The sequence below is a fragment of the Heterodontus francisci genome, chromosome 25 (assembly GCF_036365525.1).
Source record: "Heterodontus francisci isolate sHetFra1 chromosome 25, sHetFra1.hap1, whole genome shotgun sequence".
NCBI lineage: Eukaryota > Metazoa > Chordata > Chondrichthyes > Heterodontiformes > Heterodontidae > Heterodontus > Heterodontus francisci.
The window spans coordinates 69,008,589-69,030,736 of NC_090395.1; the positions used below are offsets into that span (position 1 = coordinate 69,008,589).

Here is a 22,148-nt window from a genome sequence, read left to right on the forward strand (position 1 = left end):
ACCTCTCGCTGGTAAAGAAATTTCTCCTGAATTTCCTGTTGGATTTATCAGTAACTATCTGATATTTATGACCCCACCCCCAAGCCCCCCCCCCCCCACACCTGGCTTTGATCTCCCCCACAAATGGAAACATCTTCTCTACATCAACCCTATTAAACCCTTTCATAATTTTAAAAACCTCTATTTAAAGGTCCTTTAAAGAGAAGGGGGTATATGTGTATAATCGTCGAAGGTGGCAGGGCAGGTTGAGAATGTGGTTAAAAAGGCATACGGATCCTGGGCTTTATAAATAGAGGCATAGAGTACAAAAACAAGGAAGTTATGATGAACCTTTATAAAACACTGGGTCAGCCTCACCTGGAATACTGTGTCCAATTCTGGACACCGCACTTCAGGCCAAGATGTGAAGGGTGCAGAAAAGATTTGCAAGAATGGTTCCAGGAAGGAGGGACTGCATTCACATGGATAGGTTGGAGAAGCTGGGGTTGTTCTCCTTAGAGAAGAGAAGGTTGAGAGGAGATTTGATAGAGGCGTTCAAAATTATGAGGGCTCTAGATAGAGTAGATAGGGAGAAACTGGTCCCATTGGCAGAAGGGTTGAGAACCAGATTTAAGGCGATTGGGGAAAGAGCCAAAGACGACAGGAGGAAAAGCTTTTTTACCCAGCGACTGGTTAGGATCTGGAATGCAATGCCTGAGAGTGTGGTGGAGGCGGATTCAATCATGGCTTTCAAAGGGAATTGAATAAACACCTGAAGAGAGAACATTTCCAGGGCTACGGCGAAAGGGTGAGGGACTGCGACTAAATTGTTCTTGTAAAGAGCTGGCCCAGACACGATGGGCCCAATGGCCTTCTTCTGTGCTATAACCATTCTGGGATTCTATATGATTCTATTAGGTTACCCCTCAGCCTTCTCTTTTCCAGAGAAAAGAAGCCCAATCTGTTCAGTCTTTTCTGATCAATGTGAAAATTTGGGCAACTGGATTTGGTTTCAGCATCACTGAAATAAGGAAGAGAAAGATTTCAGCCAGGGACCCCACTCCAGATCCCTTGCAACTGAGCCCCTTTGCTGAAAAGTGTGGGTTTGGATAATGATAAGGATCAGCTTTACCTGTGATGCCCCTGTAGTTAAAGAGTCCACTGATATTCACAGCTGAGTGTCACCCACGAATTGTGGACATGTGCTTGAGATTGGGGGCAGGATTGATAGCACCGGGGAAATTGAACCCAAGGAAGAGTCAGCTCCTTCAGGCGAAGCAGAGGTTGAGATGGGGATTGAAAAGCTTCTCTGGATGTTAACTTTCCTATTTATCGATGGATTTATTTTAAGCCTGTGCCACGCGAGTACCAGAACGGTGAGGGTTTTGGTTACATCATCACCTTTCGAAGGGAGGGGACGAAGGACTGGAAGAACGCAAAGGTTCTGGGCGCAGAATCCTCGCGGTACGTTTACCGGAATGAAACAATCGCATCATACAGTCGATTCGAAGTGAGGGTGAAGGCTTTTAACAACAAGGGTCAAGGGCCGTACAGCCAGACTGCAATCGTCTACTCAGCGGAGGAAGGTAACGCTGGTGAACCCACCGCTCTGAGGTCACCTGTCCTCAAGTCTTGATTTTTATACTATCATTTAGGCTTTCTTCTCCTATAGTTATCAAACCTTGTGCACGTCCCTGACCATTGTTTCGCTTGGGTAATGTATTCATAGAACTATATGGAGTTCAGATGGAGGCCATTTGGCCCATCATGTCTTCCAAACCCATGACCGCGACTACCTAGAAGGACAAGGGCAGCAGATGCATGGGAATACCACCACCTGCAGGTTCCCCTCCAAGTCACACACCATCCTGACTTGAAACTATACTGCTGTTCCTTCACTGTTGCTGGGTCAAAATCCTGGAACTCCCTTCCTAACAGCACTGTGGGGGTACCTACCTCACATGGACTGCAGCAGTTCAAGAAAGTGGCTCACCACCACCTTCTCAAGGGCAAGTAGAGATGGGCAATAAATGCTGGCCTAGCCCACGATGCTCACAAATGAATTAAAAAAGTTCCTGAGCTGGCTCTTTGAAAGTGCTAACCAATTAGTCCCACTGCCCTGCTCTTGAGGAATGAGGGACTTCAGTTTCCAGGGATAGGTTGGAGAGGCTGGGCTTGTTCTCCTTAAAGAGAAGTTGAAAGGAGATTTGATAGATTGTTCAAAATCATGATGGGTCTAGACAGAATGGATAGAGAGAAATTGTTCCCATTGGCAGAAGGGTCAAGAACCAGAAGACGCAGATTTAAGGTGATTGGCAAAAGAATCCGAGGCAACATGAGGAAAAACCTTTTTACGCAGTGAGTGATTATAATCGGAAATGCACCCCCTCAGAGCGTGGTGGAGGCAAATTCAATCGTGGCTTTCAAAAGGGAATTGGATAAGTACCTGAAAGGAAAAATGTTTACAGGGCTACCAGGGAAAGGGTAGAGGAATGAGACTAGCTAAATTGTTCCCGCAGAGAGACAGCACAGGCTGAATGGTTTCCTTCTGTGCTGTACCATTCTCATTTTTTGCCCATAGCTCAGAAAATTTATCCTTTTCAAGTATTTATCCAATTTCCTTTTGAAAGTTACGATTGAATCTGCTTCCACTGCCCTTTCAGGCAGTGCATTCTAGATCACAACAACTCGCTGTGTAAAAAAAATAATCTTCAGGCTGGATTTTGTGCGGGAAGCAGGGCTCCCAGCGCTGGGCCGAAAAGGCAGGGGGAGCCCCACCTCGGCCTTTTCGTTGTTCCCCCCCACCTCCCACCACCACGCTGGAGCGGGCCTCCGGTCTTTTTCAAAGTTTCAGGAGCCAGGATCCCAGTTGCTTTAAAGAGGCCTCAGACCCAGGTCCATCACTGGAACCCCGGACCAAAGGTAGGTGAGGCGGGGTCGCCAGTCCGGAAGGCCCTAGCGAGGAGGTACTGGGGTTGCTCATGCAGTCCAGAGGGAGAGGGGTCCCGGGGGAGGGGGTAAATTGGGTCCTCGTTGGCCACAAATTGCCCACAAAGGAGGGACCCCCCACCCAAGCCCACAGGGAGGGCGACTCGTGTTACAAAGTGTCATCCCCGTGCGGTGGAGGCTCCCCCCCGTCACTGGTAAGATCCCAGCTGTGGCAGGAAGAGGATCTTAATTGGCCATTAATAGGCCACACTTAGCCTCTGGCGGAAGCCGTCTCAGCCTATCCCGCCTCTGGAATATCGCTTGGCAACGGGCCCTCTGCCACCAACAGCAACCCCCCCCCCCCATCCCCCACCGCTGCCTCCGACCCCGCCTCAGTGGGCCACACAAAATCCCGGCCCTCATTTCCCACTCGGATTTTAATTAACTTTAACCTGTGTCCTCTGGTTAACGACCCTCCTCTCAGTGGAAATTCTTTCTCCTTATTTATTCTATCAAAACCCCTCATGATTTTGAACACTATTAAATCTCCCATCTCCTCTGCTCAATGGAGAACAGGCCCAGTTTCTCCCGTCTCCATGTAACTGTAGTCCTGCTTCCATTCTAGTAAATCTCCTCTGCGCCCTCTCCAAAGCCTTGACATCCTTCTTAAATTGTGGCACCCAGAACTGGGCTCTGCACTTTAGGAAGAATGACGAGGATACGATTGTCATGGGACACCTTAACAAAGGATAGAAGGCTGAATGGCCACCAGTCGTCCTCCACTATCTCACCTGCCTTCATCTGTTATTCAAAATGGTAAGCGTTTGTAGCTCTGCACCCACTCCAAAGGGTGGAACCCATTCACTGTCTAATCTGATAGTCTGCAATCCTGCATGTCTATCACACAACAAATTACTAACAAATTGCTCTCCCTCCCCTCAGAACCGAGCGTTGCCCCCTCTGAGGTGTCGGCCAGAAGCCTCTCGTCCTCTGAAATCGAGGTGAGCTGGAATCCAGTCGAACAGGTCACCATGAATGGTATACTGCTGGGCTATGAGGTGAGCTGCTGTTCCATGTATTCCCTTTTCCCGTGGGGTGGGTGTCCTCTTCAGGGGCCCGAGTCACAGCCAAAAGCCCTCGGAGCTGCTCCCAACCCTGCCCTGCTGTGCTTCCAGAGAAATCACATTGCCAGAGCTCCAAGGAATTTCCCCACCCACGGTGATGCCCTTAATAATAAATTCATGGGAAGTTTATATCTTTGGCCTCCTTATCTCGAGAGACAATGGGTAAGTGCCTGGAGGTGGTCAGTGGTGTGTGGAGCAGCACCAGGAGTGGCTATAAAGGCCAATTCTAGAGTGACAGGCTCTTCCACAGGTGCTGCAGAGAAATTTGTTTGTCGGGGCTGTTACACAGTTGGCTCTCTCCTTGCGCTTTTGTCTTTTTTCCTGCCAACTACTAAGTCTCTTCGACTCGCCACACTTTAGCCCCGCCTTTATGGCTGCCCGCCCGCTCTGGCGAACGCTGGCAACTGACTCCCATGACTTGTGATCAATGTCACAGGACTTCATGTCGCGTTTGCAGACGTCTTTTAAGACGTCTTTAAAGCGGAGACATGGACATACATTGCATGGAAATAGATGGAAGCTGAAGAAGATAGTTTTATTTCAAGGGCTTTGATTTTATTAAGCGAACAGTCTTTGGTAAATGGTCTTATGATTCTATTGGATAGTGTAGAAATGATCAGGAATACTCTAGCTTTGAGTGGATAAGCATTCATACCTCATAATTAGATAATTACAGGTTCAAGCCCCACCCCAGAGACTTGGATGGCTGATATAGTCCTTGTGCAGTGCTGATGGTTCAAAGACATTAACACAAGGCACTGTCTGCCCTTTTGATCTCATGCCACTATTTGGAGGAAAAGCAGGGGAGTTCACCTGACAAATGTTTATCCCTCAACCGACAGTAAAATATGATCTGGTCGTTTTCATGTTGCTGTTTGTGGGATCTTGTTCTGTGCAAATTGGCTGCCGCATTTCCTATGTTACAGCAGTGTTCATTGGCAGTATCATACTTTGGTCGTGAGACCACGAGAGGTGCTCTCTGTCTCCTCTTTCTTTCATTCTAACTCATCTGAGTTGGAGCAAGAGGCTCCATGGCTGACGCCAATGCTCCTGGAAGAAGAAATAAAAATAAAGTCTCTCCTGACCGTGATCTAGTGATTTCATGTGAATATGTGGCCGTGAGAGACGGACAGGGGCAGGGGCAGGCTTGGCTGTTATGCAGCCATAGTTGAATAGCTTTAGGCCAATCACTTTGTAGACTCACACGAGAAGAGTGATGAACAGGAGTCAGTAGCTCCTGGTAGAAAGGTTGAGAGTATTACATCTCAACCCAAAGTTCATTTCCATTGACTTCAATGGGAAGGGATGTAAAACAAGCTTCTGTTTCACTTTCTATCGCACAGAGTCAAAATGACCTCTAGAGAGGCTGATTTGAAATGGCCTGATGACAGTTTACGTGAAGGTTGTTTTTCACGTCATTATTTTCTTTTAACACTTTCCATTTTTCTCTTTGTGTTTTTGTTTTACATTTTTCCCATCTCCAAAGATCAGGTACTGGAGAGAGAATGACAAGGAGGCATCGGCTGATCGAGTGAGGACACCTGGGCTCGAGTTGTTAGCCCGCGTCCCTGGATTGAAGCCGAGCACTCTGTACCATGTGGAAGTCAGAGCCTACAACAGTGCTGGGAGTGGTCCTTCCAGTCCCTCCACAACTGTCATCACCAAGAAAGCACGTGAGTACGGGGTTTCACCATTAGCTCCTAGGAGATCCAGACCGCAGTGCACCTATTGACTCCCTGGGGTAACTGGTCAAACACAGCATGTTGGATGGGACAAACGCAGTGACCATGTACTCCAGGTCCCAGTAAAACCCGAATGTACTGAGAACAAAACCCAACACAGAGAAGGGATCATTCCACCCCAACTACCTGGCTGGCCTCTTCATATTCTCAGGGCAATAAATACTACTTTGCCAACACTATCCACATCCCAAGGACATATCTATATATATTTTTTTCAAAAGCCACAAATAGCCAATATGCTGATCAGTCATGAAGGTAATCAGGTTCGGAAACTCAATAAACCAGTCAGCTGGGTTTCAACAGCTCCAGGTCAGAAGTGGGGATGCTCTCCAATGATTACACACTGTTCAGTTCCAGTCACAACTCCTCAGATAACGAAGCAGTCCTTGCCCGCGTGCAGCAAGACCTGGAGAACATTCAGGCTTGGGCTGACAAGTGGCAACTAACATTCGCACCACACAATGACCATCTCCAACAAGCAAGAATCTAACCACCTCCCCTTGACATTCAACAGCACTATCGTCACCATCAACAATCTGGGGATTACAGTGATCAGAAAATTAACTGGACCAGCCCTATAAATACTGTGTTACAAGAGCAGGTCAGAGGCTGGGAATTCTGTCGTGAGTAACTCACCTTCTGACTCCACAAAGCCTGTCCACCATCTACAAGGCACAAGTCAGGAGTGTGATGGAATACTCCCCACTTGCCTGGATGAGGTGCAGCTCCAACAACATTCAAGAAGCTCAACGCCATCCAGGAAAAAGCAGTCCCCTTGACTGGCACCCAATTCACTACCTTAAACATTCACTCCCTCCACCACTGGCACACAGTGGTAGCAGTATGTACCATCTACAAGATGCACTACAGCAACTCATTAAGCCTGTTTTTACAGCACCTTCCAAACCCACGACCTCTACCACCTCGAAGGACAAGGGCAGTAGGCACATAGAAACATCACCACCTGCAAGTTCCCCTCCAAGCCACACACCATCCTGACATGGAACTATATCGCCGTTCCTTCACTGTCGCTGGGTCAAAATCCTGGAACTCCCTTCCTAACACCACAAGGCCTGCAGCGGTTCAAGAAGGCGGCTCACCAGCACCTTCTCAAGGGCAATTAGGGATGGGCAATAAACGTTGGACTTGCCAATGATGCCCACATCCCATGAAAAAATATATAAATAATAATAATAATAATAATTAAAAAAGGCAAAATTGAACGCTCATCAGAAATTCTCCCCATCACCCATAACCTCGCTCATTAATTATTAAATTTTAGTAATGGGCTCTAATACTGTGAAACACGTTGACCCCACCCTGGAACAAATGAGTAACGCTCACAATCAGCTACTATTCCAGTTAGGGAGATCTGTTCACATGCTGGAGAATGGGGGAGGGCCTGTTTTATTTTGCTCCTAGCTTTGTAATGAGTGCTTGCGCACAAATATCCTGAGGGTGTATACGCAGTCCGAGACTCTAAGGATCTGAATACTCAATCCTCTGTTTATTCAATAAGCTATTAACAGTAGATGACGGCAATTATTTTCTTCCCACAAAATGTTCACTTCATTTAGTTAGATTGACTGTTGGGATTCTGAAGGCTGCTGAATGTCCTCCACTGTTTGTGTAGATTTGGTTCAAGTTTACCTTGAAATCATGGGTTTAATTTGCTGCTCTCTTGTGCCTACAGCTCCAAACCGGCCACCAAGTAAAATCTCCTGGAAGGCAGCTGGCTCCTGGGTCAGAATTAAATGGGATCACATCAAGGCCTTCGAAAATGAATCTACTGTAGACGGATACAAGGTAGAGTCTGGGAAGTTCCAACTCCATTATTCAGAATCCATCCCTATTGTCCGGCACGCAGCCGCAGAACAGAGCTGACTGCTTCGTCCGTGAGATGTACAGTAGACAGGGACCTGCCACAAGGAAAGTCAACAACTTTGGTTGTAGGAAAACATCTCAAGTTGCTTCTCAGTATCAGAAAGAAAAAGAAAAAAATCAAATCCCAAGCAAAATAAGAAGATATTAGGAAGAGTGACCGAAAGCTTGGTCAAAGGGCTGAGATTTAAGGAACAACTTAAAGGAGAAGAGGGACATGGAGAGGAGGAATGGATTAGGAAGGGAATTGCAGATCATGGGGACTAGGTAGCTGGTGGCCGAGCTGATGAATGGGAGTGGAGGATGTTGCACAGAAGGCTGGAATCAGAGAAACAGAGCGTTTGCAAGTAGTTGTAGAGATGTGGGAGGTTATAGAGTAAAGAAGTGAAAAGATGAAGGAAAGTTGACAGAAGGATGAGAATTTTAAGCTTTTTAAGTTCCTCTATCAGACTGGCCCAAGATTAATGCAGATGTTTGTGGTCACAGGACATCAACAACAACTTATATTTTACAGCACCTTTAACATAATAAAACATCCTATCAGTAGTGTTGCATACCAAATTGGCCTTGGGTTGAGCTGGTAAAGATGGCAGCAATGGTAGCAATCTCGTTTCTGAGTCAGAAGATTGTGAGTTCAATTCGCACTCTAGAAGACATGAGCACATGATCCAGGTTGACACTGCAGTGCAGTGTGAAGGGAGTGCTGCACTGTCAGAGATGCCGGCCGGAAGCTTATGGCCCCCAACAAGCGGGTGGCGGGGAGGGTGCGTAAAATTGACTGGGAGGCGGTGGGGGGGGGCCATTCTCGTCCCCTTCCACCCACGCTGCAATTTTATGCAGGCGACAGCGGCGGTGGCAAGAAATGACCTGCCCGCCCCAGGCCAATCAAAGCCCTTAAATGGCCAATCAGCTGGCACTTCAGGGCCTCCTCCCGCCGTCATGGGTATTTTTACCCTCGGCGGCCAGATGGCAAAGGCCCCATGAGCCCTGCCTGGTAAAACTAGGCTGCCTTCTTGCAGGCTGGGGTGGGGGGCCCTTCCTGATCGTGCACCATGTGCTCCGCTGAGGGCCGCCCCTGAAGCTCCAACCACCCCAATGCACAACACTCCCCCAGCTGACCCCCCCCCCCCCCCCCCCCTTGCCTCTCTGGGGCCCAGCCAATTGTCCCCGGCGAGGGCCCAAAACATACCTGAGTTCCGGAGCCATCCTTCCTCTTGCCTCCGATGGCTGGGTGTAGTCCCAGCAGTAGCCACTGCTCCCGGTGGCGCTGCTGGAACTAAGAGCTGCTGGCCCGCTGATTGGCCGGCAGCTCCATTAGGCGGGACTTCCTACCTCAAGGTGGTGGAAGTCCTACCCAAGACCAATTAAGGGTCTGGTGAGCGGAAAAATCTGGTGTGGCTCCCTGGGCACGGCACCAACTTTTCGGCTGGTGGGCAGGGCCTCCCACCCAACATAAAATTCCAGCCGCCATCTTTCAAATCAGCTGTTAAACCAAGGCCGGGTTTCCCCTCTTAGGTGGATGTAAAAGACACAATTTCAAAGAAGAGCAGGGGAGTTCTCCCCAGTGTCTCAACTACTATTAATCCCTCAATCAAATCATTAAAACACAATATCTGGTCAATATCACATTGCTGTTTGTGGGAGCTTGCTGTGCACAAATTGGATGTCAAGTTTCTCCACAATACAATAGTGGTTATATTTCAAAAAGCACTTTATTGTAAAGCATTTTGGAATGTCCTGAGATTATGAAAGGCTCTACGTAAATGCAGACCTCTCATTCTTGATAGGTAGGTTGCCTGGCAGAGTGGGGAGCGGTTAGAAGGCTGCGTGAATGGTGGGTGAATGGATATATGGTAGCTGGGTGAACAGATAAGGGTAGCTGGGTGGGTCAAAAAGTAGGCATTGATGAACATTCGTAGTCCAACTTGACACATATACTTCCTGCATCAGCTTGGCTCCATTGGTAGCACTCTCACAGAAGTGTTGTGGGTTTAAACTCCATCCAGTGACTTCAGCACATAATCTAAGCACTGCGCTGAGTGAGCGACATCGTCAGGGGTATTATCCTTTAGATGAAGCATTAAACCTAAACTGGGTCTAGTGAATGCATGAACAAGGAAGTCATGTAAACCTTTACCGATCACTGGTTAAGCCTCAGCTGGAGTATTGTATCTAATCCTGAACAATCACACTTAAGGAAGGATGTCAAGTGCCTGGAGAGGAGCTTTACCAGGATGATACCAGGGATGAGGGTCTTCAGTTATGTGGAGAGATTGGAGAAGCTGGGATTGTTCTCCTTAGAACAGAGGAGGTGAAGGGGAGACCTAATAGAGCTATGCAAAATCATGAGAGGTTTTGATAGAGCAAGCAGGGAGAGACTGTTTCATCTGGCAATTGGGTTAGTAACCAAAGATCATAGTTTTGAAATAATTGGTAAAAGAACTAGATGGGGAGAAATTTCTTCACGCAGAGGGTTGTTAAGATATGCAGTACAGAACCTGAAGCTGTGGTGGGATCAGATTCCATGGTAATTTTCAATAGGCAATTGGATGCATATTTGGAGAGGGTTAATATGCAGGGTTATGAGGAAAAAGCTGGTGTTTTGGAAAATTTCTGGTATGTTTCGAAGAGCCAGCACAGGCAGGGCAGGCCGAACGGCCTCCTTTGCTGATTCTATGACTCTCGGACTGTGTTTTTCTGTTCTGCAGTGGTTATTAAAGATTCCATAGTACTGTTTGCAGGAGAGCAGCAAATGTCTTCGCTACCCTCGCCAACATTTATCCTTCAAAAAACACCAGCAAAAAAAACAACTCGAGAGGTAGTTCATCGCAGGCAAAAGCACTTTGAGATGATTCTGAGAGATGCACTGCAGAGGGTGTGATGAATGCAAGTCTTTCTGTGTCATCTGTTCTAATAGAAACCACTCGTTGTTTTAGGTGCTGTACAAAGCTGAAGATCAATCGGATATCAAAATAATAGAAACCAGTAAAAACTCAGTGCAAATCCCATTTACCGATGACATGAACTACCTGGTGATGATCCGTGCATCCGGAGAAGGAGGAGACGGAGCAGCCGCAAAAATCAGAATATCAAAGAGCTCAGGTCAGCATGACTCAGCGCCCAGTCGGAGCTTTGAGCGGAGACTCGAACCAAAAGACATGGGGACTGGCGACGGAGCCAGTGTTTGGTCTCAGTCACGGGCTTGAAATCCAGCCCAACCTCAAGCTGTGACAGCCTCCCCTTACTGCTATCGTTTGTGCTCCTAAAGTGAGATGAGTTTCAGCACGCTTAATTCGGTGGCTGCGAATTGGTGCTAAATTGGAAATCATCCTGAGAAAGCCCACAAAGATGTGGGAGATCTCATTCTGACCCAGTGCTGAGATTCTTCTCAGATTTGGAATTAAAACGCAAACGTTTTGGCAAACTATCCCTCTGCGACTGACCCTTGCCGCAGTTCAGTGTGATTGTAGAAGCAACATCTTTAGTCTTTGTAGCTAACTGCTTACGCCCAAGCTGGGAGTGCTTGCAGCTGAGAGTCAGTGCACTTCTTTGGTTAATATTCCATTCTCCAAAACGTGACATCCCTCATCAGCAAGTGAAAACTTTGCCCAGGTTAGGGGTGGATGATGAGACTTGTGGCGTGGCGGGGGAGGGGACTAACGGAATATAAACAGTGGACAGTTTGTTCGGAGGAGGGGCAAGGATGAGGTTTGCGTGCATTAGAAAATTAACAGGAGGTGTGTTGTAGTGGCGAGTTTAGCTTTCTTCAGCTCTGCTTTATTTTAAAGCCCCCATGTCCTGTCAATATGAAATTGAAGGAAAGATGTCTTTGCTGTTGGACCACCCAGCCATGGCTGATGTGTCCTTACAGGCATGTGCAAGCTGACCCAACCTCTCCATTGAGAGGTTACGGTGAAGGGCCAAGACCCACAGCACCGGGTTACCACCAAGAATGAAAAGCGTAATAAACAAAATGAGTCAAATGGTGGAGCAGGGATTAAACGCCATGCAAATTCCATGAGGGTTTTCCTGGAATTCTAGTGGGATACTGGCAGACACTCCAGGGGGGAGGGAGGGGGGGCTCCCCCAACTTTCTCACCGAAGTTCCAGGGAGAATCTGGGAGAGTTTTGTTTTGTTTTTTCAGTTACTTTTCAGCCTGGTTCTGGGCGCCTGTCAGGCTCCTTCTCGTTTTCCCCTGGGCCTCACTGATCTATTTGCTTCTCTCTGTCTGCCTCGCTGGAGGACTCTCCTGAGAGCAGTGACACATCTGATTATCCGAGGGAATGTCTAACAGGCCCCAGACAGATTGGATTACCATTACCTCATGACTCATGACCAATATGTAATGCCTGCTGGGGCGGTCACAGTGGCTTCATCTGCTTGTAAACATGGGAGAGCGCATTACAAACTGACTCAATTTTTTTTTTCCATTGGCTTAACTGCTGATGTCAGATGTTTATAATAACAGTATGGTTTAATTTAAATGTGCAAAAACAAGCCATCACTCACCCATATTAACAGTTTATATTTTAACTCCCTTGCCAGCCAGAAACCAGGGGTGAGAAGTGGGAAGGTGATAAAATGAGGGGGAACATTTAAATTTAACCCCTACCATCCCGATGCCTTCCCACCATATTGTGATGTTAAACGGGGGGTGTCGGTATCCGCAGACAGGCAGGAGTCTCCTTTAATATGCAAATCATTTCCCAATGACAGCATCAGGGCCTGACTGCGATTTTAGTCCAAGGCTTGAGTTGGAGGGTGCTGGGGAGAGGGGTGCTTGGGGAGAGGGGGGCTTGGGGAGAGGGGGGCTTGGGGAGAGGGGGGCTGAGGAGAGGGGGGCTTGGGGAGAGGGGTGCTGGGGAGAGGGGGGCTTGGGGAGAGGGGGGCTTGGGGAGAGGGGGGCTTGGGGAGAGGGGGGCTTGGGGAGAGGGGGGCTTGGGGAGAGGGGTGCTGGGGAGAGGGGGGCTTGGGGAGAGGGGGGCTTGGGGAGAGGGGTGCTGGGGAGAGGGGTGCTGGGGAGAGGGGGGCTTGGGGAGAGGGGGGCTTGGGGAGAGGGGGGCTTGGGGAGAGGGGTGCTTGGGGAGAGGGGTGCTTGGGGAGAGGGGTGCTTGGGGAATGGGGGCTTGGGGAATGGGGGGCTTGGGGAGAGGGGTGTTGGGGAGAGGGGTGCTGGGGAGAGGGGTGCTGGGGAGAGGGGTGCTGGGGAGAGGGGGGCTTGGGGAGAGGGGTGCTGGGGAGAGGGGGGCTTGGGGAGAGGGGGGCTTGGGGAGAGGGGGGCTTGGGGAGAGGGGTGCTGGGGAGAGGGGGGCTTGGGGAAAGGGGTGCTGGGGAGAGGGGGGCTTGGGGAGAGGGGAAGAGGGTTTGTGGGGAATGGGGGCTAGGGAAAAAGGGGTTGGCAAAGAGGGGTGGATGCAGAGACAGCCTCCCCATCAGGCTAGACCTGCCAGCCGGGGGAATCATGGGCCAGAAGAGGTATGACTTTTCATTTTTTATTTTAGGTTTCCTTGTGGGCCAGGAGGTGAGAGGAGTGGCCTCCTGGAGTCCCACAAGGAAGACTTGGGGCCTTCCTTATCTCGAGATTTCCCCTCACACAATCGTCTTCACCCACCCCACCACCTCCTCTTACCGTTTACTAGGCTGTTAGGGTCCAATCCCACGAGCTCCCCCCAGCTACAGACTCTTGCCTGTGACATTCTGCTCCCACCCACCAGCCAAGGTAGTGCACCTGGCCAGGTTTGGGTAACTTTTCAACAAAAGCTTCAGGGATTGAGTACACCATACTTGCCATTTCTTTAAAGTTGTGCTTTATATTTGCGTGTTCAGGCTGTGGCACTGAGGTTTAGCCATCCCACATACGAACATATGAATTAGGGGCAGGAGTAGGCCACTCGACCCTTCGAGCCTGCTCCACCATTCAATAAGTTCATGGCTAAACTGATTACTCCACATTTCCACCTACCCCTGATAACCTTCCACCCCTTGGATCAGATATCAATCAGTTAGTTGTCTGCTTTTGCCTGGGACTTGAAAAGTGGACTAAACGTAGGGCACAGGTTAACAATATTCATCTCAAGCCCCTGTGAGTTATTGTAATTGTATTGTAATAACCTATTTAAAATAAGCAGGTTAACAACTGTCACAATAGAGCACGCAGGATCTTAATGCATGTGTTAACGCAGAGCACTACAAATAGTCTACATAAGGGTTTGAGGGGCTAATTAAGCATCGTTTGTGTCACCACTGACACTCTAACTGAGATTAGTTCCCTCACCAGGGATTGAACATGGGGCCCTCCTAGTCCAGGTGGCTCACACACACACACTACATGCCCTATTTACCTGCTGAACTATAAGGAACGCCATGAATCATTTACCATTAACCAGCATACAGTTTAAATTCACCGGTCCCTCACTCCCAATAGGATCATGAGCCAGCCGTAGGGCTACAACATTGTAGCACCAATTCCCTGACCTACTCCCACTTGGAGTACACCTCCCCACTCAAAGCCTGGGATCTCTGAATTCTCCCAACACCTTTCCCCTTTCCATGCACAGAAGTTAACAATGATAGACCAACAAGCTGTACAACATCAGAGGTGAGTGGGGAGTTGACATTTATCCAACCTGTGCTGTATGTGTATAGGAGTTGACACTAAGATGTAGGGCTCAATTTTAACTCAAAGTGAATGGATTTTGAGTGAGTTAAAATCAGGCCCAGACAGTCCACTTTTGACCCTGCATGCACTGTGACAAAGTCTTGCTGGAGCAAATCTTTGGAATGATAGTATCGTTCTTGATCTGCAGGCACCAGCATGATGGTGAACAGCTCAGGGGTACAAGTCCTCCACAACATCCTCTTCACTGCCATACTAACACTTACTGCCATCAGCTGCCTGAAGCTCTGACTGCGACCACTCACCTGCATCGTTGCTGCTCGCCATTTCCCAATGAAGGATGAGTCATCCAACACCAAACTGTTTATAGTATTAAAAAGTGTGACATTTGTCTTACAATTTTAGGTAGAAAATTTCATACATTTGGTGACTGGGGAAAGTCTTACTAACGAAACGTTAAAAAAAAACTTTTTTTGTAAAAAAAAAAATCTGTGTGGAAAGCATCAACAAAAAATTTTCATAATTTAGTTTGAAGGTAGTAACCTGGGAGGTTAAATTGGACAATAATATACCAGAGACTGAGCTGTATAGAACAATCTTTCTTTATACTATGCACAGCACTGTACATTTGTATATACAATGCACAATCCAAGCAAGAGTTCTTGGTTACATGGTTTCCAATGCCCAAGGAGATTCTGTGAGGTACCAGCTACTTTGCAGAATGTGTTCCATGCGTGCAGTTTCAAATGTCTTTTTTTTCGGCTTTTGGATCTTGAGGATTCCTGGGTTTCTCTTTCCATTAATTTAGCCAGTGAATCTACTTGGGGAGACAGTGGTGTAGTGGTAATGTCATATGAACATACGAACATATGTATATGTCATTGAGCTAGTAAACTAGAGGACCAGGCAAATGTCCTGGGGACATGGCTTCAAATCCCACCACAGAAGCTGGTGGCATTTAAATTCAATTAATTAATAAATAGGTTCAAGTAATTAATAAAAATCTGGAATTGAAAGCTAGTCTCAGTGATGGTGCCATTAAACTATCATCAATTGTCATAAAAACCCATCTCATTCGCTAATATCCTTTAGGGAAGGAAATCGGCTGTCCTTACCTGGTCTGGCCTACATGTGACTCCAGACCCACAGCAGTGTGGCTGACTCTTAACTGCCCTCTGAAATAGCCTAGCAAGCCACTCAGTTGTCAAGGGCAATTCGGGATGGGCAACAAATGCTGGCCTTGCCAGCGATACCCACATCCCGTGAAAGAATTATAAAAAAAACTTGGATAAAACTTTCTTCCAAGCAGACTTACACTGTCCCCCAACCAAAGGGTTAAATTACAAGGAGATTTTAAACAAACTAGGGTTGTACTTCCTGGAATTTATAATGTTAAGGGGTGATTTGATCAAAGTTTTCAAAATATTAAGGGGAATAGATAGGGTAGGTAGAGAGAAAATATTTCCGCTGTTTGAGGTGTCTAGGACTAGGGACATAGTCTAAAAATTAGAGTCGAACCTTTCAGGATTGAAATTAGGAAACCCTTCTACACACGAAGGATGGTAGAAGTTTGCAACTCTCTTCAGCAAACAGCAGTTGGTGTTTCATCATTGTTAATTTCAAAACTGAGTTTGATAGAATTTTTGTTATCTAAAGGAGTTAAGGGATATGGGGCAAAGACGGGTATATGGAGTTAGGTCACAGATCAACCATGATCTCACTGAATGGCTTAACAGACTCAAGGGGCTAAATGGCCTCCCCCTGTTCCTACCTTCCTGTGTCTTGAACCCACTAAGCTAATATTCATGGTTGGCATGGTGAGCATCAACAGAAGACCAGCTTGAATGAACTGTTTCATTGAGCTTGATCTTTGAGCAAATGCTGGATATTTCTGTGGGCTGGTCAACACTTCCTCGTTGACACCAGATCTGGGTGGTCTCTGTAGGTCCTACCTGGGTCAGCAATATTGAATGAGGAAAAAACTAATTTTTGTTAGGCAGTGGGTATTAAGGGTTATGGAACCAAGGAGGGTAGAGGGAGTTAAGATGCAGATCAGCCAGGATCTAATCAAATGGCAGAACAAGCTCGAGGGGCTGAGCGGCCTCCTCCTCTTCTTGTGCCCCTTCCTTCCTGAGTGCTGGAGTGGTAAAGCCAGCCCTGACTCAGGAGCTTTAGGAGCCAAATGGTTACGTCAATAAATCTAACGCCTTTTGCTCGTCCATATAGAATCAGTGTCATTCATTTATCATTTTTATTGACCCCTCAGACACTCTCCTCTGTTTGGATAAGCAGTGTTGGGGCCGTGTTCTTATTGCTAAAGTAGTAAAGAGAATGTATTAGCTTGTAACTGACCTAAATGAAGGGACAAGTTCAGAACTGCCTCCTCAACTACAAGCTAAAATAGCAATATTGTTAGCCAATCACTTCATAAAGAGACTTTTTTGGTGCAGATTGCACAGTTCCATCACACCACCATTTTGACATCATGTGATGTCCCATAATCCACTTCAACACCACCTTTAATCAAAATGGAAGGCAGTTTAGAAACCAATCAGATGTTGACATTCAAAATGAGCTATGATTGGGTAACAAATCAAATAAAATGGTCAATATTGCAATGAAACAATGATTAGCTTTTGACCAGTCTTATACTTTATTGGCTGTTGGTGCCTATTTGCTTCCATGTGTGGAATTGGTTATCAATTACCACTGGGAAAGGGAAAGGAAGGGAAGAGAAGGGTTGGGTAGGGTAAAGTAAAGTAAAATAAAATAAAATAAAATAAGGAAAGGAAAGGAAGGGAAGGAGGGTTGGGTTGGGAAGAGGCTGTTGATTGCTTTGTGAGAATGGAAGAATGTCATAGTTAAGGTAGGTTAAGCCTGTAACAGTAAGTGTGGAATGGGGGTAGTTAATAGAAGCAGTTATAGTACTTAGGTGGGGTTGATATTGGGTTTGTACAGGATGAGGTCATAGTTCAATGCTTTCCCTGACGGAAAGGTGCTTAATATGTTTAACTTATTTAATTTAATTGTATTTTTCTCATTTGTTTTGGAGGCACAGAAGCCAAGTCATTGGGCTGATGGTTCAATATTTGAAAGGCTTTGCCAGCTTTGCTATTTTGGCTCCCATTGCAGTACAACTTGACTCTAAGTGCCAGGAGTTAGGTGAGTGGTGGGAGCGAGCATTAACTGTTTTGTGAGGCCATTACAATGGAGGACAGACTGATGCTATTCAGTGTGTGACATTCACAATGACACTGTGTTCCCCCCGCCCTCCACCGAACATAAAAGAGAACTGTCTTTCGCTATTATAAGTGGCTAGCGGTCACATGTGCAATTAGTGGCAGCCATTTCCAGATCCTGCAATGATAATCTGGAGATCCTAGAAAGTGTGATGTCAGCCACATGATGCTCCATTCCCATCACATCTGTCCATACACGCTGGATGAAGTTGTAAAGGCACTTGCAGTCTCGGAAGGGTTACATTTTCAGAGATTTACTCAATGGGAGCAGCAGGAAAGTTAATGACTGGAAATTTAGGAACTGGCCTCCGTGCCTCATTCTCCAAGCCAGGAGTAGGATCTCCCAAGCATTTATCCCTCAAGTCCTTTCTAGTACTCTAGCTAGGGTACCTCCTACACACTAGCTAACATCTCGCAATGATAGAGTGTGAGAGAGATTCACAAGTTGTCAAGTACTTAAAGCCATCAATTTTATTATTTAACGAACGCAAATCCCTGGAGACAAGCGACAGCCTCCCCATTTGCTGAGTTTAATGTGATTAGTCCACCACCTAGTCTGCAGAGGGAACACTCCTCGGTAATGTACAACATTGTTTGTGTCTCTTCACAAATGCATAAGGGGTTTGTACTGAGGCCCCAGTGGTGGAGGTTGGCTGCGCTGGGGCCCTGCTTGTCCTGCACCTGTTTAACAAGGACCAGTCTGGCCGTGGTAGTTCAAAGCCTGCCATTTAACAGATGGGGTTTGTCACAAGGAACTTGTTAGAGACTTCCCTTGTTTCCCATTCCTTGATCCAAAGGATGTCTGCTGGTAGATCTTGCTCAGAAAGGTTGCTCCATATGAGGCGCTAGATGGAAAGCGGGCAGTAGGTGGATTGAACATGTCATTATGGAGTGGTAAATGAGGTGCAGCACGGATGTTTCACCCAGCTTTAACCAATCTGTCTATAATAAGGTCGTAGTCAAAGGCGAAAAGACACACCCAATGTACAGGGGGCTGGAGAGGGAGAACAATGCACACAGAGCTATACTGAGTTGTGGAAGGAAAGGGGAAGCTGAAAATATTGAGCCTCTTTTTTTGTTGTTGGATCAGGCATGCTAAATAAAGAGACACTCAAACAATTCCATTCTATGAGCCATTCATAACCAAGTATATTATTGGGCCAGAAATTCTTGGGTTCAATTCCCAATTATGTATTGAGTTAGCAGAGCTATGGGGATCGAACAGGGCTATGGGAATCTAGCAGGGCTATGGGGATCGAGTAGGGGAGTGGGATTGACTGGATTGCTATGTGGAGAACCGACATAGATCTGATGGACTGAATGGCCTCTTTCTGTGCCATAAATGACTATGACTCTAACTCTTAACTACAGGGTCAGTAGAGAGTGCTACATATGCACCAACAGGCCTGGGATAGAAAGGGAAAAATCAACCAGGATTCACATTCTGGATCACTAGTCATTAATTGCTGGAAAATGCAGGAGGACAGGATTGAACTTGGCTTTAAAGTGCTCTACATTTGCACAGCCTGCTAACACAAGTTGTCTAAGTGGATTCAGCGGATAGGATACCAGAGGCTTTCCAGCCCCTATGGACTCCACCCTGAGACAGAGACTTGGGAATGCAGGGGAGAAACTTTGATGATGTTTAATGATTCCTCATGTCCTATAAGCATCACCAACCCCTGCCCCACCCCCATGCTACCATGAGGAGTAAACAGGAAAAGTGTGATTGTGCTTTAGATAGAAGTAGTTTGTCTCTGATATTCATGTGTTGGTGTTGGAGCTAATTCAATACTGACAACTGCACTTCCCAACTGCATCTACCATGAGACCAAGCTGTAAATATTCTTTTGCCAGGTACAAAGTGTATCAATTAATTCTATTCCATGAAGAAGATCAGGGTAGACATTAAGATGTTAATATACAAAAACTTAACACAGAGAGGGAGGAATTTGATTTGTGTGTGAAAGACATTGGCAGTAGTAATCTATACCCTATGAACTTTCTTTTTAAAAAGAAACTTTTTTAAAAGCATTGAAAATGTTGTACAATTATTACACTTGTTACTATTCTATGAGCAATGTGACCCTGTGATAGTTACACTTGTGTCGGTCCATTTGAGAGAGAGGGCTCAGCCCCACTGAGTGAGGTCATAGATCTGGGGTAATGAAAGCAATTTGTCTTTTCTGTTAATTAGACCATTATGCAAAACCAAACAGGTAAAGGACATAAGAATATACTTGGCCAGGGCAGGTGATGGGGGTTGGGGGTGGGTTGAGCGACCATTCCTATTCATTTCACGGAAACCACAGTTCAAAGGTGCCATACCTTACTCTATAACACAGATTAAGCAATCCTGCCCTCTCAGCACGGAACCTTACTCAACAGGTCTCCCTCTCCTGCGTTCTCTATCCAAGAAAATAAGTTGGCAGTTATGTTCTGTGTTGGAACTGTTACTGGAGCAGCATCAGTGCCTTGGAAGCCGAACAGTAAGGATGCTTGGCTCATCATTAATGTGTTGAGATATCAATGAACTCCACTAACAGTGTTGCTGTGTGAGCATACAGTAGGAGTACAGTATTTTTGGCGATCCTATCCTTCAGATATGGGATTAAGTTGCGGCCATATCTGCCTATGCTGGTGGGTTAGGTAGACATTAAAGATCCCATAACAACATTTGGAATTGAAAATTTCAAAACTGAGATTGATAGTGTATTGTTAGGCAAGGGTATCAAGGGAGATGGAACTGAGGCAGGTAAATGGAGATGGGATGCTAATCAGCCAAGATCTAATTGAATGACAGAATGGGTCGAAGGGGCTGAATGGCCTACTCCCTGCCCTACATTCCAGTGCTTCAGGCACCAGCAAAATGGCAGGCTGTATCCTGGCGTATTTTATCAGATCTTGGGCTGGGGGCTCACTTGATGGAGGGTTCCATGAGATAAAAGCCAGTCATGAAGGCTTGGACTATTACCCTTTGCACTCACAAAGAAAGCATGTAGACTATTATTGTACCTACGCCTTTGGAAGTTAGGGAACAGCAACTGATGGAAATGTGTAAATAAATTCGCTAATCAAAATGAGTGAATTTTACTTTCTTTAATTAACGCCTCATATTAAGTGGAGCAACAATCGGACCCACATCTGTAATTCTGACTGGGAGTTCAGCAATTGCAAATGAAAAACACAAGGTTTCTGTCACAGTTTGAATGAATCATCTTCATAAGCTCAGAATATCAGACACATTAATGTACTATATTGTATTTGATTTATAAATAAAAGCCTGGCCTCTACAACCTCTTCCTAATAAAGTATTACAAAGACTACCAAATGACTTGAGTGAAATTTATCCTGAAATTGTCTCCAAAATTGAGGCCACCTCCATTCAACATGCCTGAACCTCTCTTGGCTTGCGCCGAGCTTAACCCCCATACTGACAACACCCTGTATCTTCCCTGCCAGCCCTCACTGGAATCATCATACCCATGAGATGCAGCTCCAGCTCCCTTGATTTCCCCCCAGCTCAGCTCCTCACCCTCCAACTAATGTCTCCTCAGTCCTAAACTCACTGATATTGTGAACTGATATTTCTCCAAAAATGTTCTTCCCACTCAACCCCTTGAAAACCGTCGCCAGCATTCCTCACTTTTATCCGCGGTCTCTTGGCGCTCTCTCCAACTAGCTCCCTATTTCTAACCTTCTCTAAGGTTCTGGAATGCCTCACTGCCACCCATTTTCATGCACTCTTCCTCCGCTTCTCCTTGTTCGAGTCCCTTCAGTCTAGTTTCCATTCTGCTGACATTTCAAGACCGTTCCCATCAATGCCATTCCTTGCACTGCGGACATGTTATACTTCCTGGACCTCCTCATAACCTTTCCATATAATTATCCAAACCATCTTCCTCCACCAGCTCTGCCGCTGCTTTGTGACTGCTGTGGATTTACTTGTCCCAGCATAGCCAGTATGTCTCCCTTAATGGCTTTCCCACCCGCCCCACATGACCACCACTGGCATTCACCAAAAATTCAGTCATTGTTCCTTCCAATCATTGCCTGCATTCAGTCCCATGGTAAGTCTGCTTCCATACATCAATCAAATGGTTATTCACTTTGCGTTGCATGTGCCCACTCACCCCTCCCGCAAAGTTAAGCACTCAGTTTGAATACAATAACCGCACAATAAAGGAAGATTTGCATTTATATAGCCCCTTTCAGTACCTTAGGACATCCCAAAATGCTTTACAGCCAATGAAGTATGTTAGTGAAGTGTAGGCACTGTTGCAATGTAGCCAAATTGTGCACAGCACGATCCCACAAACAGCAATGAGATAGTGGCCAGATAATCTGTTTGTTTTAAGTGATATTGGTTGAGGGATAAATATTGACCCCAGGACTGGGGAGGATTTCCCTGCTCTTCAAAATAGTGGCCTTGGGATCTTTTAACATCAACGTCTCATCTGAAAGCTGGCACCTGCCAACACTGCAGCGCTTCCTCAGTACTGGCATGGAGGGAGTGTCGGCCTAAACTGTGCAATGGCCCATCGGTGTCCCCACTGTCGGAATACGCACTCCTACCCACTCAGAATTCTCCTCACTGTCACACACCTGAGCAAACACACGTGGCTCAGCTAATGGTGC

The 22,148-nt window shown here is 46.6% G+C and overlaps 1 protein-coding gene across 1 annotated transcript in view; it reads left to right on the forward strand.

The window, feature by feature from the left end:
* cntn2 (contactin 2) overlaps nt 1-14,629 on the forward strand; it is a 155,074-nt gene extending 140,445 nt beyond the window's left edge. The window contains exons 18-23 of the mRNA XM_068057738.1: nt 1,331-1,565; nt 3,850-3,965; nt 5,518-5,704; nt 7,467-7,579; nt 10,591-10,756; nt 14,462-14,629. Of these exons, the coding sequence (XP_067913839.1) occupies nt 1,331-1,565; nt 3,850-3,965; nt 5,518-5,704; nt 7,467-7,579; nt 10,591-10,756; nt 14,462-14,562 (918 nt within the window). The 3' untranslated portion in view covers nt 14,563-14,629. The remainder of the gene's footprint in view (nt 1-1,330; nt 1,566-3,849; nt 3,966-5,517; nt 5,705-7,466; nt 7,580-10,590; nt 10,757-14,461) is intronic.
* Nucleotides 14,630-22,148: the final 7,519 nt, after the last annotated feature.